The sequence below is a fragment of the Thermoascus crustaceus genome, assembly GCF_041956765.1.
Source record: "Thermoascus crustaceus strain CBS 181.67 unplaced genomic scaffold VTN00scaffold_3, whole genome shotgun sequence".
Lineage (NCBI taxonomy): Eukaryota > Fungi > Ascomycota > Eurotiomycetes > Eurotiales > Thermoascaceae > Thermoascus > Thermoascus crustaceus.
The window spans coordinates 920,063-937,817 of NW_027192529.1; the positions used below are offsets into that span (position 1 = coordinate 920,063).

The 17,755-nt window shown below is 48.1% G+C and overlaps 6 protein-coding genes across 6 annotated transcripts; 3 read left to right on the forward strand and 3 right to left on the reverse strand.

Moving 5' to 3' along the window:
• Positions 1–228: 228 nt before the first annotated feature.
• On the reverse strand, positions 229–756 carry VTN00DRAFT_5511 (uncharacterized protein; the record flags this gene model as incomplete). Its single annotated transcript, XM_069432051.1, has 3 exons — positions 229–288; positions 368–491; positions 593–756. 3 exons carry the CDS (start codon positions 754–756, stop codon positions 229–231), a joined length of 348 nt encoding a protein of 115 aa, XP_069287948.1.
• A 705-nt stretch (positions 757–1,461) lies between these two features.
• Positions 1,462–4,226, reverse strand: VTN00DRAFT_5512 (uncharacterized protein; the record flags this gene model as incomplete). Its single annotated transcript, XM_069432052.1, has 7 exons — positions 1,462–2,426; positions 2,475–2,532; positions 2,617–2,700; positions 2,761–2,979; positions 3,030–3,230; positions 3,282–3,599; positions 3,657–4,226. The coding sequence occupies 7 exons, from the start codon at positions 4,224–4,226 to the stop codon at positions 1,462–1,464; spliced, it is 2,415 nt and encodes an 804-aa protein (XP_069287949.1).
• Positions 4,227–4,880: 654 nt separating this feature from the next.
• On the forward strand, positions 4,881–5,784 carry VTN00DRAFT_5513 (uncharacterized protein; the record flags this gene model as incomplete). The annotated part of the gene is made up of 4 exons (XM_069432053.1): positions 4,881–5,036; positions 5,105–5,177; positions 5,240–5,601; positions 5,656–5,784. The coding sequence occupies 4 exons, from the start codon at positions 4,881–4,883 to the stop codon at positions 5,782–5,784; spliced, it is 720 nt and encodes a 239-aa protein (XP_069287950.1).
• Positions 5,785–6,409: 625 nt separating this feature from the next.
• On the forward strand, positions 6,410–7,420 carry VTN00DRAFT_5514 (uncharacterized protein; the record flags this gene model as incomplete). The annotated part of the gene is made up of 5 exons (XM_069432054.1): positions 6,410–6,472; positions 6,652–6,744; positions 6,813–6,966; positions 7,031–7,236; positions 7,289–7,420. The coding sequence occupies 5 exons, from the start codon at positions 6,410–6,412 to the stop codon at positions 7,418–7,420; spliced, it is 648 nt and encodes a 215-aa protein (XP_069287951.1).
• Positions 7,421–9,929: 2,509 nt separating this feature from the next.
• On the forward strand, positions 9,930–10,739 carry VTN00DRAFT_5515 (uncharacterized protein; the record flags this gene model as incomplete). Its single annotated transcript, XM_069432055.1, has 2 exons — positions 9,930–10,160; positions 10,350–10,739. 2 exons carry the CDS (start codon positions 9,930–9,932, stop codon positions 10,737–10,739), a joined length of 621 nt encoding a protein of 206 aa, XP_069287952.1.
• A 2,885-nt stretch (positions 10,740–13,624) lies between these two features.
• VTN00DRAFT_5516 (uncharacterized protein) lies at positions 13,625–17,524 on the reverse strand (the record flags this gene model as incomplete). Its single annotated transcript, XM_069432056.1, has 4 exons — positions 13,625–13,639; positions 13,699–15,159; positions 15,215–16,007; positions 16,059–17,524. 4 exons carry the CDS (start codon positions 17,522–17,524, stop codon positions 13,625–13,627), a joined length of 3,735 nt encoding a protein of 1,244 aa, XP_069287953.1.
• Between the last annotated feature and the right edge of the window lie 231 nt (positions 17,525–17,755).

The following is a 17,755-nucleotide window of genomic DNA, read 5'->3' on the forward strand; positions in this document are numbered from 1 at the left end:
TATATTTTAAGCAGATTCACATTGCTTTCTTGATTTAATCAAAGATACAGTACATTCAACTCAATTGATCCGTTTCTCAGTGAGACAGACCTAGGTGATCGAGACATAACACCAAATACATATTGTTCGTAAGACATATCGAGGCAAAAAAAAGGAAAAGGAAAAGAAGAAATAGCCCGGGGCCAGCCAGCCAGCATGCATATGGCCAATCGAGGGGATTTTGTGTTCTTATCCTTGCCGGACACTGGGTCCATCGGCAGGGTTCTTGTCTCCCTGCTTCTCCCGTTGCTGTTCATCGAGGTTAGCATTATGCATATATTTCTGGATAATAATAATGCCAAACTGGTGGGCCCACCAATATACATACCACATAAGGCTGAAACTCGCCCTTCTCCAAGATATGCTGGATACAGTCCTCCTCCTTGTGGGTACCGAATTCGTTCTCCAGACTGGCTCTGCTAGCACCATCCAGGACACCCTGGGCGCCGTGACTGATTTTGCAGACAAGAAATGTCAGCCATATATCATATCATATATATAAATACATATAGCTATTGTATAGATCAAAGGGGGAGAACAAGGGAGGACATACCGATGCGTAACGAAGATCTTCCACCCGTTCAGGATCTGCTGAAGCGGGATGGAGCGGTCCTTGCGCCAGGTATGCATGGCGGTAACGTCATCGACGAAGACTATGAAGTCGTCATGCTGGCCTCTATAGTAGACCTTGGAAGCAGGGCCGGTTCCGCGAGGCATTGTGTCCAGCTATAGAAGTTTGCTAGGCTAGCGCTGATGGATTTGGATGCAGCTTCTCGAGCTATGGTCGCGTGAGCAAGATGAGGTCAGGCGGGGAAGCTGTTCGGGAGAGGGTGGGCTTCAAGGAGGGTGTGGAAGTCGAGATATAAATGTGTTGGTGCAGGACGGCAATGGGATAAACCCGTACTATCCAGACCTGGTCAATTGAGTCTCTCTGGGTTAATCGAACCAGAGAGAGGTGAGGAGAACATCGCCGGGCTTATGTAGGCCTCCAGGTGCTCCGTCTGTCGCCGTGACGGGTTCGGCCAACCTGTCCCTCGAAACGGGCATCGACGTCATCGGGTTTCGCCGAGCTCTCATCATCTTGGATCTACAGGGGATTGGCACGCAGAACGACCGTGATGACAGGCCCGTCGGGCTCCAGCTCAAGCAAGATGACATTCATGATCTGCTACTTCCAGAAATGATGTGCTCCGTTGCCTTACCCAGGTTACGACGTGTGTCATCTTCTCGAACCTGGCGGACGCTTGCTCCGCTCCGCCCCGCCTCCACCATCACATCCCGTTAAATCTCAAGAAGCCAAGCGGAACCTCAACTCCTCCATACCTTCACCACCATGCTAGAATGCACCAGAAACCCCTAAACAAGACCATGTACCACTAGGAAACCGACGTAGGCCTCGTATTGCTGTGAGCTGATTCCCGATTACACCCCACTACTTCTAGAACCACGACTTTTTCTCGGAGAGAGCACGCTGAAGAAGGCTATCGACGTGTTCCATCGCTTCTTCAGACCGGGCTTTCCCTCAACGGTAGACTTACCACTGGATGTGCGTGACAGGTCATCCGCAGCAGCCATTCGCCTTCTCACACTCTTGAATCTCAGGGTTGACGTCCGTCTCGGAGCTCCTTCTGGAGAGCCTTCTGGTGCTGCCTTTTCATCAACAACATCTTCTTTGACCAGCAAAGGCTCAACTACAGGAAGCACTTCTTCCTTCTCCTTCTCTTGCCAGTGGTCGTCTTCCTTCATATCAAGAAGGGAATCGACCGTCCTCATATTGGTCGTAGTTATGCAGCTGGACCGTCTGCTAAATGGAGTGTGAAAGCTTATTCGTCTCATGAGAGAACCCGGAGAAGCCCGAAAGAGGTAGTCGCCTTTTGTCAGAATCATACCGGGATATGGAAGGACATCTCTAGTATATACGTCGCCAATAAAACGCTCCAACCGGATCCGGTCCTGCCTCCTGGGTGCGAGTATCGTCGTGGAGCGCGTCGTTGATAGAGTCTTCGACCGCTCAATTTCTCCCTCTAGGGATTTTGTGCTTTCTTCGACATGAAAAGGGAAATGTGTTCTCTTGATAATGACATGTTCCACGTTGAGTTTCAAGTTCGACGTAGTCAATGAATGCGTAGATGATGTTCGGATCAGAGGAACAGACTGGTGTTTGTCACGATCCAATGGTGCCAAATCCAGATATGACATGAAATATTTCCTTGGTTCCAAAGATTCTGATGGCAATGCGTTTGGCAATGCAGCTGACACTTTCAGCAATTCGGTTTTCCAGGCTTTCTCTTCGGTTGCTGATGAAGCGCTCAGAATCAACTCGAAGGTCTTGCCGTTTTCTTGGAAATTTACTTTCCAAGAGAAAGGACATTCAGAACAGCAGAGTCCTGATGACTGTTAGCGTGCTCAGCGAATACACCTACAGCTCGTCTTACCTTTTCCATTGATCAAAGTGTCGATGCTCATATCCAAGACATAAAGACAAGCAACGACCTGTAGTTTGCGATAGTCATCGCAACCCCTAGCGAAAACCATATAGCCGTGGAAAAGAATGCAAACCATATACTCCCCCGTTACCTGCTCTGTCGATCGATACGCAACATGAAGGACACCGCAGAGGATCATTGGACCCAGTTGTCGGTATATGTCATGAAGAACATTCTAAGATACAGAAGTTAAAAAGAGACTGAAATGGCAAGTCAAGGCTCCTTATCAACTTACCTTCTCAGAGAACTCTAGTTTTTCCTGAAGAGTAATTGTCTTCTGGATTCGATCTCGATTCAGAGGATTCCCAGTAGCACCGTTAATGCGTGAGACCAGCAGTCGCATATTCTCCAAAATTTGGCTAATTTCACCATGACTTGAAGGGCAGTCGCTAGCGGGCGTATACCTGAGCAAGTCCTGAAGCAAAAGGGGATACTTGCAAACCCGCTGAATTGGCTGGAAGTCAAATCAGCCGACGACCTCCAAACTTGTCAGGCGGTCCAAACCTTTATAAGGAGATCGTTTAAGGTCATAGACTTGTTCTCGTCCTGCTTTCGGCTGTCCCTAGAGGTGATGGATTTTGACAAGGCTTCGATGCCCTGATCAAAGATGACCCAAGTAGAAATTGAGCGGCGCAGAATAGATATATCTTGGGCCAACAATTCATATATACTACAGAAGTTTTCGTAGGCAACGAAGGCCCTAGACTACAGAAAAAATTGTCAGCCAATGAAGGAGAAAGGCATCAATTCTCTTACCAAGTCGTCGAGTTCACGCGCGACCTGCAGTGCCTCTAAAGGCTCCGCAGCCACCGCCTTGATTCGAGAATCAACGGAAGCTTTTAGGTTACGTGTTCGCAATGATCTATTCGTCGGTTTCTTGAAACGTGAAAGATCCATGCTGCTCCACCGTTCTTGTAGTCCCCGAAAAAGAAGACTTGATACCTCCGCCTCTGGGATTTCTGCAGACTTGGGGGTCACGACTCGAAGTCGTGCCAAGAAGTCTTCATGCATTTGCCGGATCTGCTGTATATTTCGGTAGATCGCTGGTCTGGTTCTCAGAATCATGGATAAAATCTAAGAGACAGAAGACATGTCAGCAGCAACGTAAACTGAATAGCAAATACGACGTACATCCGTAAGCGCTTTCAGTCCAGTAACGTAGTCGGCCTCGGACGTGAATATCTCGTGCAGCACTTGGCGTCTCTTGACGCCGCGGGTTTGTGTTGCATCATCAATAGACGGAATCGATGCCAGTCTTGTACTGTCAATCGACATCCGTGTCTCCGAGTTTGATCTGGCGCTGCTTCGGCATCCGCTTTGGTGGGTGCTGCTCTGTGTGGTTGCCCTCGATCTCGTAGCAACACTCTGGCTGGTGATGCTTAGGGTCGCAGTTTTGACAGTTTCCAAGATGGATGATCCAGACAATTGCTCCCATTGCTGCTCTTGTAGGTTGGGGAACGGAGTCAAGCCCGAATCGACATCACCATTCAGTGGTTCATCGGACCAGCCTTCGACATATCTCTCAGGAGGGCGGAGGTTAGCATGTTTCTTTGATCGGAAACTGTCGACCCATTTCTTGAAAGGATGATTAGAGGCCTTCCAAGGAGAATCTGGGATGCGTTCTGCCTCGAGATTATTGTGCACAGGATGGACCACTGCAGGAGTGGGACTCCTGGCTGTGGCCTCTCCGACAGGGTCCATGGTGGTCCAGGTGTTGATTACATCTGCGAAGAGCCATGGTAAATGATAGCTGCGGCGGTGCCCATGATATCGGTGGTCGCGCAATTCTGGGTGCAAGCTTGCTGTATTTAAGGAAATAGCAGGAAATCATAAAGTTCAATATGCGGAAGTCGCCACGGACACGAGAAATGAGCGTGAACCGTAGAAACTCTTTCTTACCTACGTAAATACGACAAGAAAGTACCAAAAGAATTATAGAGGATTAAGTAAAACAACGGGGATATAGAAATATATGGCCGAATTCCGGACGCAAGCCTGAGCTCGTCCTCTTGGACCATAGAACAGAAATGTGTGGCATGTGTACGTCAGTGCTATAAGCACTGCCAAGATTGGGTATGGATACTTCATGACTGGAGGTAAAATCAGTCTTCCTCGTGTACTACTAGCAGCATCGCGGGTAAATGGTGAACGCAGAAGAACTTGCATTGCTCCTCTAGAGCGGAGAAACGGTGGGTGTTATCGTTGCCAAGCATATCAATCTAGCCGGATCTCCCCAGATCTAGCAGACCCCACCGAGCCACTAGAGATCTTCCTGACAACCGAGTTCAGCAACACAACGCTTCTCTTCTTTATAATGATTTTGTGACTCTATATTGTTTTGGTATGGGAAACCCCATGGACGATAATATTCATGCACCTACTGTACCCTCCGGTCCTACGACCGGAAGGTCTGCTACGCGAGACCTGTCGAAACTCTCCTTGACCGACCTCAGGGAGGAAAAGGAGCGTATCGAAGCGGAACTATCGGCTCTTAGCAGTGTCCTAAGCTCGGTTTGTCCACCAGCTTTCTTTTGAATAGCGTCTTTGTGGGGAAAAGCACATTTACTGACCGGTTCCAGCATGGAGTAGACATGAATACGCCGTTAACGACATTCGACGGGTTTCCGCGAGACGACATCGACGTCGCTCAAAGTACGTATAACGCCCAAGTTTCAGTCGATAGATGAAAGATTGCTTACTAGATCCTTGACAAGTACGGACCACTCGGGCACGAATAATTCACCTTCGAAATGATCACAAAGATGTCATGAAATGGATAGAGCAACGCCTCCACGAACACTTTGCCAATCTCCAACAAGCCCGGGGTACTTCAGCTGCTGCTGATACCACAACCATATCTGCAACACCTCAGCCAGGAGTGACTGGGGTGACAGCTACGTCAGAGGCTAGAACGGTTGAGACTCCGTTCGCGAAGGTCAACAGTGTTGTTGCCGGAAGCCCGGCTGATCAAGCGGGATTGAAAGCTGGTGATACTATCCGCAGTTTTGGAGGCGTAAACTGGATGAATCACGAGAGTCTCACAAAGGTGGCCGAGGTTGTCCAGCAGAACGAAGGCGTAGGTCATTCTGCTCCTGCATGGCTTGTTCCATCGTTGCTAACCAGCACCCAGCGGCCCGTGGTAGTCAAGGTCGTCCGGAAAAATGATTCTGGCAGGACGGCTGAGCTGACTTTAGCACTTGTCCCACGGCGCAACTGGGGCGGCCGTGGCATGCTGGGCTGTCATCTCGTTCCTTTGTGACGGATTCTAGGCGTTAGATGCCTAGCAGGTTGCACTGAAGTTTCCACTTCAGGCAGCGGCACCATACGCGACAGGCAGCACCCGTCTCTAAGGTTTCCTGGGTTTGTTACTCTTATGAAGTGCATGACATGGAGTTCAAAAGTGGTCCAGGTGTCAGAATCAGGCGTCGTTCGGGCTTATGTATCATGGAGGGTTTGATGATATCTGGGAGGCTATGGGTGATTAGAGCGTAAACTCCATCGGCATATCGATGAACAAGAGGAGTTTCAACAGTAAAATTTCGAGCGCGTAGGCAACTGCTTGTCGGGGGCAACGCATCGCGTCTCCGCCTGCTTACATTTTCAGGCACCCAGCCACAGACACCTCAGGCATCTTGAGGGGCAAAGTCTATGTCACGTGACGGGGGGGCTCCAACCCGCTAGTTTGTTGTCACCGACTTGCTCAAAAATTCCATCGCCAGCCTAACTTCATCCTGGAATTCTTCTCTGCAGCCCTTGCGCTCGCAAGTGACTAACCCAACCCTCCTCGATCCTTCAGGCATCTCTGTCGCGTGTGCGCTGCGATTTTTTTCATCCGGATCTCTTCGTTCGCGATATTTTTTCTTTCATAACGTCACATAGCCACCATGGCTCAAAACACCCCACCAACCTTCAAGCTCGTCCTTGTCGGTGACGGTGGTACTGGAAAGGCAAGTAAAATGGATTCCCCTGTGTCTTACTACTATCGAAGAATCCCCCGCAGATGCCGACTGCTGTTGCGTGAGCCCGCTCGATCTGTCGGCTTCCCCTGCACGTAAACAAGAAATCGCTCCATCGACCGCCATCCGTTGTCAGCGAGATCGTGTTATTAACACTGGATCATCAACAGACCACCTTCGTCAAGCGCCACCTGACTGGAGAGTTCGAAAAGAAATACATCGCTACTCTTGGTGTTGAGGTGCACCCTCTCGGCTTCACGACTGTACGCTCCGCCCACAACCCTGCTCGATGCGTCCTTCCTGTCGTTCGGCTTGACTAACTCGGTAACAGAACCTGGGTCAGATCCAGTTTGACGTTTGGGACACTGCTGGTCAGGAGAAGTTTGGAGGTCTCAGAGATGGATACTACATCAACGGCCAGTGCGGTATCATCATGTTCGATGTTACCTCTCGTATCACCTACAAGAACGTCCCCAACTGGCACCGTACGTCTCTCTTCGCTCTACGGCTGACTCCTCGAGTCAAAGAATACGCTGACGTACTTTCCAGGTGACCTCGTCCGTGTCTGCGAGAACATCCCGATCGTGCTGTGCGGTAACAAGGTCGATGTCAAGGAGCGCAAGGTGAAGGCCAAGACCATCACCTTCCACCGCAAGAAGAACCTCCAGTACTACGATATCTCTGCCAAGTCCAACTACAACTTCGAGAAGCCCTTCCTTTGGCTCGCCCGCAAGCTCGTCGGCAACCCCAGTCTGGTGCGTATTCTCGTCAGCGTGCCTCTCCGTGTACGTCACTAACACTGTTTAGGAATTCGTCGCGGCTCCCGCCCTTGCTCCTCCCGAGGTGCAGGTCAACCCCGAGCTCCTTGAACAATACCAGAAGGAGATGGCAGACGCTGCGCAGATGCCTCTGCCAGATGAGGAGGATGCGGATCTGTAAACGTTTGATGATACGAATGATAACTGGGGGAACGGTTGGGGGACGGCCGGACATGATGCATTTTCAATTTTACTACTAGTAGCCTAGACTTTATCCATCTCGAAATGAGAAAATCCTCATGCCAATTACAATCTACCTAAATCTATCAATATGGAACACGATTCAAGTTGGCACTCTTGTCTTCTCTCTTTTATCTAACGATATCATGAGAAAGCTGTCATGACAGAGGACACCCGAGATGTAAACATCGATGGCTCATCTAGGTCATTTCAAAAGACTTTCCCTCCAAATAAGCCAATTTTTTGCACCTGCGTGTAAGGTGATTTAGTTTTATGCAAGCAAGTGACCTCATAGCAGTCGGGGGCAACCCTTCCAGCAACAACCCTGATCCTTGTCGTGTAACCAAAGGAGAAAATTTTGTAGGTCCCAACAGATTTCTGGTAACGTCTGCCAAGGTCATCTGGAAACTAGCAAACCGCCCCATCCCGGGAATGCATGACGGCTGAAATGAATGGAACCGAGGTTTTGCTAATCGATAGATTCTTCCATATATGTGGAGTAAATTCTCAGAGTCGAACAGGTGTTCTGTTTGCTTCATGTATGAGTCCTGTCATATCCCCGTTACTCTCCCTAAGAATATCCTTTATTCCTAGGTGTTTAGCAGAACTTGACAAACAGGGGAGTGGTTCACCGAACAAAGAACAGGCTTACTATCTCACGGACTGCTAGTTATGGCTCTTTGTTATGCAAATTATCTGTACCTTAGTCAAAAAAAAAGATTTTTAAAGAACACTCACTACCTAGATGGTCTTTTTGGAAAGATAGAGTCTACCTTGTGATGATTGCAAACTTATTTATATAAGAGCCCTTACAACTCCCTTAGGTTCTCTTTCCATGAATGTCCGTACTTTACTATGTATACAAAGAGATCTCCTACCTTATCATTATTTCTCGGGTGTTTTCGTTCTTCTCATCGTTTAGTCAAAATATGTCAGCCGAATATTACCACTATAACCTAGTGGTATGCCAGGAGACCTATCAGCCTAGTCAACACACGCCGATTCGGATCTGCAAAAGGCCGTAATCCCTGCAATAAAGGGATCATACTGTCTATACCCGAAACCGCCTATTTTCCTTTGTTATATCCTTTCATATTTCATGAAAAAGTCTCGGGATCGTTAAACAAAGAAATATTCGGAAGGTCTTAACCCCTAAGTCCATGAGAATAAATAGTCAGTTAGGTAGATTCAAATAATCAGAGCTTTCATCATCATACCTTCGGATTACTAGGTTCGCGCAGTCTGACAAAATAGTTTTGATCACCGCTTAGATACCCCATATGATGCATGGTCCTTGAGAAATAGTTATATATATATATATGGCGGGAAACAGCACACTTTTCTGATATATCAAAATTCCCATCGGTGGAATACCTACCAGAGATGGTGTCGCTCAGGTTTCAAGGCTGGTCTTCGATAGGACGTTATTTACGCCAAAAGTCGATTATACCGTCTTCATGGATGAGCCGACTGGCATCGATTTCATCAAATCATCCGCTCGCCGTTTTTATCTCGCAGCAATCACGCATCATATTCATAAACCTGACCACCATTATCAGGATATTTTGATCGTTTACACATGACTGTGAGTTGTCCAAAACTGCAAGGCCTGTACAGGAGAGTTAATTTGGTTTAAATAGGTCCTTCATATATGTGTATCCATCATATCCGAACGTACTCATCCCACCAGAATACTAGTGCATGGTAGCAGCTCTGTCCCTGGATTTAATAATAATATAAAGTATTTGTGCAGCGGAGAAACCCCAGCTGCGAGAGGGCGTCTATCCGAACTTACTTGTGCTCGTCCTGGGGTTCTCAAAAACTGTCAGCGGCAAATCGAAAGTGAAGGAAAAGTACAAGTGCCTGGATGTCAATAGTCGAGAAGCGGCACCTCCCTCCAGCTTAAATCATGTCAACATCAACCTTGAAATGGCACATCAAATTCACGTTGGAAACTCAGGACTTTACCAATGTGACTGTGCAGGCACACCGTCACTGGTTGCCATTTGCCGACGGCTGTCATTCAATATTAACTGATAATAACCCGAAGGACGTGAAAACTCGATGACTATCGGGTCTTACCTACTAACGATGCTTCATGAAGAATCACCGTTGGTGATTTCCTCGTGTGCCACACGGACTCCCTGTGACAGCCGGTGAATGACTTCAACCATGAAGGGAATTCCCAACATATGAGCAAAAGTATTGCTCTTTCTGACTCTATATTCCGTGAAGTTACTTGGTCAGAGCGCCGGGTAACGTATATATATCTCCTCGAATTCTTCCCTATCGAGTTTCTTTCCTCACCATCGTCACGAATCAACGGTACCTCAAAAACAAACGTCACGATATCCTCCTTTCCAAAATCTCCCGAAACATTACAACCGCTTCTTTTCAAGTACTCAGTCTCTAAGGACTCGCACAGAATGAGTCAAAACGTAGTTCAACGAATGGGAGAGAATTTAGGACGGTCCCCGTCGCCTGAGACGGTGAGGGCCGTCGATGACTTGGATACTGGAGACAGGCCTGCACCACATGGCCCTCAAACCGACGCTGGTAGTGGCTTCGGTTCTGTATCTCCTCCTGCTCCAGAGGCGGAGCATGGACAGCCAACGGAAGAGGAAATTCGCCTGAGGCAGCGAGTACTAAGTGTCGCGATGGTCATCTCCCAGAATTATCCCGTTCGTGTTAGGACGTTTGTGAGAAACATAGCCCGCGGTCTTCCCGGGCCAGTACCAGCTCGCGTCCACTCTATTAAACTTGTCAGCCAGTACAGGTGGGTAAACAGCCGTCAGCAGCTGGCGCTGGACCCTCACAGGATATGCTCTCTCGAGCGGACACGGAGAGCGCCTGACCTGCCAATCTTCTAGCAGACGTCGCCCGACTTCATCCTCGCAGCGATCCTCGGCATGGCCTTTTTCGGTGGAGCTCTACGGAAGATGGTTTGTATCGTGGATGATATCTATCCTGGATACTCATGGGGTGCATACCCGCCTGGAATGTTCGCTCGGAGAGCGTCGATTTCGGTGGATAGGTACGTTGGTACAAGCGGATCACCACGTTGCCGAATCAAGAAGGTCATAGCATCTGCCCTTCGCGCACTTAGTGTGGTCCTGCTGGGGGAATATTGTGGATGGGAGTTAGCTGAACCCTCCGATGACCCCGGTCAACCCACATATTCTGTGTACACTTCGTTGCAGATGGCCTTGAACATCGCGGGCATTAACATCACCATGACAAGGCCGCCTTTCATGTGGTGAACATGCAGAACTTGATCATATGATGTTGTTCTTTCTCTGGCCTTTAGCTATCCAGCCATTCAAACGAGTCAAAGGCGATGGGTCGAGAACGGTGATCGGAAGGAGAGAAGGGAGATGGAGGGAGGCAGGGAGTGCGAAATTGAAACGACCGGGAAAAGAAATTTTTTTATGAAAATTAAAATTGAAAAAGCGCAAAAAAAAAATGAGAAGAAAACGAGAAAATAGAAAATTATCTAGAGTATCCATGAGATTGAATAGACAGGACTCTTGTAAAATGTCTTCTCCAAATGTCACTACCTAGTATGGTTGGAGGACTTTCAGCAGAAACTCCCATCAAGACATAAATACCCGCTGTAGATGTCATTTTCTTCTACGTACATGACCATTTTGGAAGCTCATTCTAAACTCTCAGGCTGTTAGACCTCTTCGCAGTATAAACAAGTGCCTACTATCAACCACCGACGTAAAAGACGTATCGGGATGTTTGAAGTACTTACAAACTAGCCATCAATTGACCTTGGTTTTTTATTTTATTTATTTTATTTTTTATTTAACTGTAAGAGCTCCAAAAGCTAAATTCTTCTCTAAATCAGATATTTCTAAGAGGAACATTCAGATTTGATCGTCTCAGACCAGTACAAGACCGCTTCTTGCATAAGTCCGACGCAGCAGGTCATGCAAGAATTTGGAGATCTGGATCAGATTCTTCACAGAGAAAATCATATTTTCTTTCTTCTGTATTTCTTTTGTTTGAGGGCCTTCGGATGCCACTGGAATTAATCTGCAGGGGTATACAGATCAGTCAAACTATTTTAAAAGATTTTGGAGCCAGCTGCATTTACGTATGCGAGGCAGTAAAACTCCCTTGTACAATGAATGATTCGTTCCATTTCTTGCGGAGCCGTTGTTTTCTCTATCCTAAAAGTGTACAACAATAGTTGAACAGCTGGATGGCAATTATTTCTCAGCATTGCTATGTATGCACTTTCGTCCAGTACTTGATCAGAACTATGACAGGCAGAATCATGCAAGATGAAGTAGTCAGGAAGACACCTTAAGAGCACTGACCACTTTTACAACCAGCAACGAGCATGCACCTTTCCGACTCCAGCTATATATGTCAGTCAGCACCTGCCAATCCAGCACACGAGTAATCTAAAATAGATATGTTCTCAGGTCCTGATCTATCTATGCCAGATTGTCTCCAGGCTTTCATGCATGTCCGTCTCCGCCCGTTAAACTAGCCGATTCCAACTCGGTTATATTACTTACGAGTGGTATATAGTAGAAATACTCGAACTTGACATGTATAGGTCGAATTCTGTATACTGTCTAGTCAGACATTCCCGTCTCTCCGTCAGGGTCAAAAGAGTTGTAAGAGGTACAACAACAACAAACGACAGCAACAACAACACCACTACCACCACTACCAGAAATATCGCAATAGCTACTTCTCATTAACTGCTTGATATAACAGCTTTTCTGTCGCTTCATGCCCACGCTCTTTAGCCCACCATAGTGCAGTACGATCATCGGTATCTCTAGCTTCCACATTAGCACCTTTGTCAAGCAAAAGCTTCATCACCGCCTCTTGTCTGTTTTTTGCAGCCCACGATAATGGAGTGCAGTGGATTTCATTAGCTAGTGGGCCTGCATTTGATTTCTTGGTTCTTCGTCTATAACACGCTAGTAAACCAGTTACCTCTATGCAGTAAGTCGCCAAACACTGTCAATGTAAGAGCAGCAGCCGATTCAATGTATAGTAATTGTGTCTGCAGTAAATGCTCTGGTAATCTTTGTTAGTTTAGCAGGGTTAACTCAGTGTTGAAATGTCAATCTGGGGGAGGGAAAGAAAGAGGGAAAAAAATATATATATGTATATATATATATATATATATATCATCTCATTCTTTTGAAAACTTTACAATAAAAGATCATCAAAAACCGTGGCCCACAGCAGTGTAACTATGCCGCAATTGCAACCCGGTCACCTAGCATGTAGGTAATGGGGCAAGCTGGAGGAACCACATGGTCACTGTATGATATCATGAATGATATGCCTGAGACACATACAGTACAGTGCAGTACAGACCACAGTGAAGAAATCCAAAGAAGACATCCCATCAAAATCCACACATACCTAATCTAGCACAGTACTACAGTCAATACAGTACTCCACGCAAGAAGCAGTCCTTAGCTCTTATATCGATTCATCCCTTCGAGAATACGTGTACAGTACATACATACACCGAGAGTATCTAAGATTTCCAGTATTCTATCTGCATGGGAAACCACCACCGAAACGTCGGACGCAATCTTCATGATTGTCTAATCAAATCTCAACTAGTGACAGAAACGTAACTGGAGACGCGATCTACGCGGTAAGTGCGAAACTAAACGATCTACACAAGCACAATATGGAATCGTGAGTGAGAACTAAAGAAGAAAAATTCAGTAATAACACGAAGTCATATGCGCAAGGAAGAAATTCGTAATACGTTCTTGGAGAAGAAAAGTGAAAATTGAGGAGGGCATGATGCTTTGAGAAAAGTAGGTTGACAGAGGAAAACTTGCACAACTGACAAGGACTGATCCACCGCTGTCTGCAAAGTAAACACATCACAGAAAGAGATAGATATCGTACATGAATCAGGGGAGTTCAAGCGGAGATAGAGAAGCACCTTAGTACCGAGATCACATCGTCTCAAAGAAAAAGAAAACAAGAAAGCCACCCCTTTGGTATCTTGTAAGAAGACAATGATGGAGACGAAACGTGAAAGAACAATGTACCTGCTGAATGGATCAAGAAACCAGAATATTTAGGTGACCCGTGACCGTGCTTTCGATGGGACGAGGGTCAAATGAAGGAAGTCTTAGATCATGTATTAATTATTAATTCCCTGCGATGAAATATGATTAACAAAACGTCAGATATCGCCGAATAAGAGGGGAAACATACGAAAAGGTAAGCCAGCTCTTGTGTCCCAAGCCTCGACACGTTCTTTCTCGCCTTCTCATCCAGGGCACCTTCGATCAGCTCTCGCTTCTTCTCTTGAAGATCTAAGATACGGTCTTCAACGGTCTTTTCAACTAAGATCCGGTGAATGTGGACCTCTCTCAGCTGTCCGATACGGTGTGCGCGGTCAATCGCCTGTTCCTCGATGTACGGGTTCCAGAAGGGGTCGAAGATGATGACCTGCGAAGCCGCCACGAGATTCAAGCCTGAGTTTCCAGCTTTCAGAGACACAAGCATGATCTTGCAGTTGGGTTTGTCGGTAAATTCGAGGACGGCATGGTTACGATCGGCCGGTTTCATGCTACCGTCGTAACGCTTATATCCCCACCCCTTGCGCATGATCGGAACCTCGAGCAGATCGAGGAGAGAAGTGAATTGGCTGAAGATGATAGTCTTCTCTCCAGTGTTGCGGTCCTGTATCTCTTGCAAGATCTCCATCGCCTTCTCGATCTTGGCGCTGGTCACCCAGGTCTTCTCGAGACGGTTGAGGTACTTGCGCTTCGCTTTGGCATTCTTCTGCGCATCTTTTTTGAGCTCTGCCAAGCTCTTCTTCGGCTTGCTAGGACCCTTTCCCTTGCTCTTTGCTTTCTTAGATTTCGGTTTCGTGGAAGGTCCTTCGCCATCATCGTCATCGGGGACGATAAAGTCAGTCAGACTGCCGTTGTCGTCGTCTTCATCGCTGTCATCATCTTCACCGTCATCTTCATTTTCCTGGGCTTCTTCTGTCACGCCGCCCGTCTCTTCAGGGAAGTGGACCTTTCTGAAAGAGACGTTGTCCGTGACCTTCTTCGGGTCCAGTTTCGCACGACAATTTGGACATTTCACCTCTACGGAACCATCGTTGCCTTGGCGTACGGCCAAAGATGGATCCGATATCCTCGCAAAACACTCGGCGCAGGTGCTATGGCCACATGGGAAGAAGATGATCGGATTGTCGACAGCATCAATACAAACCGGGCACTCTAGGTTTTCGTTATCTTTCAACCGCAAAACAACTTCTTTACTGAATTGCTTTGCATTGGCAATCAGATCAATTTCGCCCGTGTTCGCATTTACATTGACGCTAAAATCGGTAATGAGGTGCGGATGACAGCACGCTTGTCGGAGCCGAAGGAGCAGCACAAGAACGTTGGAATAGTTTCGACCAACTGAACCTGCCTGAAGATATTTGTTGAATTGGATCTGAGTCCGGGCTTCTAGCGCATCGTACAGCTGCCGTTCGTCCTCGCTGAACACAGCATGCACCTTCTCCGTAATTCGGGGCGGCAGCTGCAGGATAGGCCTCCCGTCGATCTTTGAGGTCTTTGTCCGTCGCAAAAGGACAGCCTTCAGCAAAACCTGTAACTGCTGCATGGCTTTCTCCTGCTGACTTGGGCTTGCACTCTTCAAAGGTCGCGTGAACGTCTTGAATGACACTAGTTAGCGAGTTCCTCTATGAACACTTGGTGCGGTAACGTACCGAGTTGAATCTCTCCAGTTCACAATACGGGCGAATACGCAGGAATCTAAGCAAGGAATGGAGTTCTGACACGCTGTTCATCATAGGAGTGCCGCTCATGCACCACCTATATTTGGAATCGATAATGCAGCACGCCACGGCAGCTTTTGTGTTCCGATTCTTGATGCACTGAGCTTCATCCACGATAACGCGATACCATTTGCTGCCTGGCCCGAGAACAGGCAAGCCAGCCGGCTCAGGAGCGCTGTTTCGAGTACCATTTGTATAAGCTCGATACCGTGTGTCCCAATCCTCCTTGCGCTTGAGTTCTGAAGCCAGGGTTCCAAATGTTGTGAGAACGACATCGTATTTCTTTAGCTCCTTAAAGCTTGCCCCTCGCTTCTCGCCGTGCAAAACATAGACTGACCGTTGGTGTTTTCCCGGCTTGAGCATCCTCTCAATCTCCCGCTTCCACTGCTGCATCAGAGCCACCGGAGCAATGATGAGAGTTGTTTTCCGAGCCGGGTCGTCAGAAGGCCGCGAAACTATGAGAGCCAGAGCCTGGACTGTCTTCCCAAGTCCCATATCATCGGCTAGAATACCACCTTTCTGTTCGCTCTCTTCCATCGACTTCATCCACGCCAAGCCGAGTTTCTGGTGCTCCATCAAGGGATATTTCAAGGCCTCCGGCGTACCCTCACGTCGTGCCTTGGCAAGTTCTGTATCAGGTCTAATGGTTTCAAGCAGTTGCTTGATCTCCTCTGTGGTTTTCTTGGGATCGCTTGCAAAATCGTAATAATCTTTATATTTGTCCCTACAGGGAACGTCAGACAAAATGGAATTCTCTGACAGAGAGGACACATACCTTAAAAGATCCATTTCAGGATCTGGAGTGTATCCCAACGACCTTGAATACGTGGAGAAGAGGTCATCATGAAGCTGACTAAAGCTTGGCGATGAATAAGAACTAGGGAAAAGACTTGATGGCAGTTGGCCTGGGGCATGCCATGGGCCTCTCCCTGAATTCACAGTCGCCATTGTGTTCTGTAGGACATTTGCTCCATACCAAGTATTATTCGATGAGCCGGTACCTGTCTGTGAGGTGCAGTACGAGCTAAATGGAACACTCCTTGAGCTTCCCGGAAAGTCTGTGTCCCTGTTCTTGGAGCTAAGGGGATCGAACAAATTCGTTCCCCCGTTTAGGAAGTCCGCATCAGCCCAAGGGTAAGCAGTGGATGACGCCGTATTCTGAAAAGACCCGAACCTGGAAGATGGCCCTGTAAAGGGTCCTTGGGTACGGCGCTGAAAATCTTGTGACGTTATCTCTGCAATATCACTGTCGCTGCTGTCGAACTGGGATGCCGAAGGAGGACGTTGCGGCGTCGATTGACCAGATGTCGGCAACGGAGGAGGAAGCATAATCGAATTGCCAGTGTTGGGACGGTAAGAACTTGGAGACTGGAAGGGTGCTGGCGCCAGAACCCTATCAACAGCTGCTTGATCCAGATCCCGACTGCGTGGAGGCGGCATGGAGACGGAGTCAAGTGTTGAATGGCTCGGAGCTGGAGAGTTAGAAGCGGTTCCTGGGCGTGACGCTTCCTGCCACCCTTCCTGAAGCCTCCGGGCAAATTCTGCGTCGCGACGCTCTTGTTCCCTTCGTTCTGCAAGCCATCTCTCGGCCTCCCTCTGTTCATTCTGCATCGCTAGAAGGGTGTCACGGCTGTCAAAACCAAGCAGCTTCTGGAGCTCATCAATGGTATTACTGGAACGACTTGGACCCTCTCCGGAATCATGAACAGAGGCGGAGCTTGGGGTGCAAGTAACAGATCGAGGAACTGTCGGAGTAGCCCGCTTGGACGGAGGCTCTGAAAATTCTCCAGGCATATGACCCAGGTCCGCCTCATGATGCGGGCGTTTGCGTGTCGAAAATGGCTGCAGAAACCGCGAATCCTGCTCTGAGATACGCTCCTGAGGCCGAGAAAATGGTGAGCCTTGAGTAATGGGCAACGAATTCTGCTGAGAGCCACCCCACCTAGGGATAGCGGGCGAACCTGAATCCGAGCTACCATCCATCTGTGGAAGTCCCGGGAGCATTTCTGTAGGCGATGCAGTTGAGTATGAGGAAGACGGCCCAGCAGCGGTGTTTCCAGCAGAAGGATCCCCACGGAGTCTCGCCAATTTCCTCTCTAGGCGTTTGATGGTGTGAACGATCTCTTCTTTTTCAGCAACGGCATGGGGCCGCGTTTCCATCAGGCTCTGGAGCAGAGCGTGCTGAAGCTCAAGATCCTCCATGACGTCCTCCACGGACGCACTTCCTGAGGGGGAGGCCATGATTTTATCTTGCCTCTGTCCTCCTGAGAGCGTGGGTGACTGGGCTCAAGACAGAGTACGTGTTGCTGCAGCGCTGCAAAGAGCCTCACTCCACGGACCAACAGCGTGATCCCGGACAGCACAGGGCGCGGGAGACCACGCTTACTTTAGGAGAGGGCAGTGGAAAGGCGTGCCATGCAGACGAAGGATTTACCCTCCACACGGAAGACAGGCAGATAATCACCTTTTCCG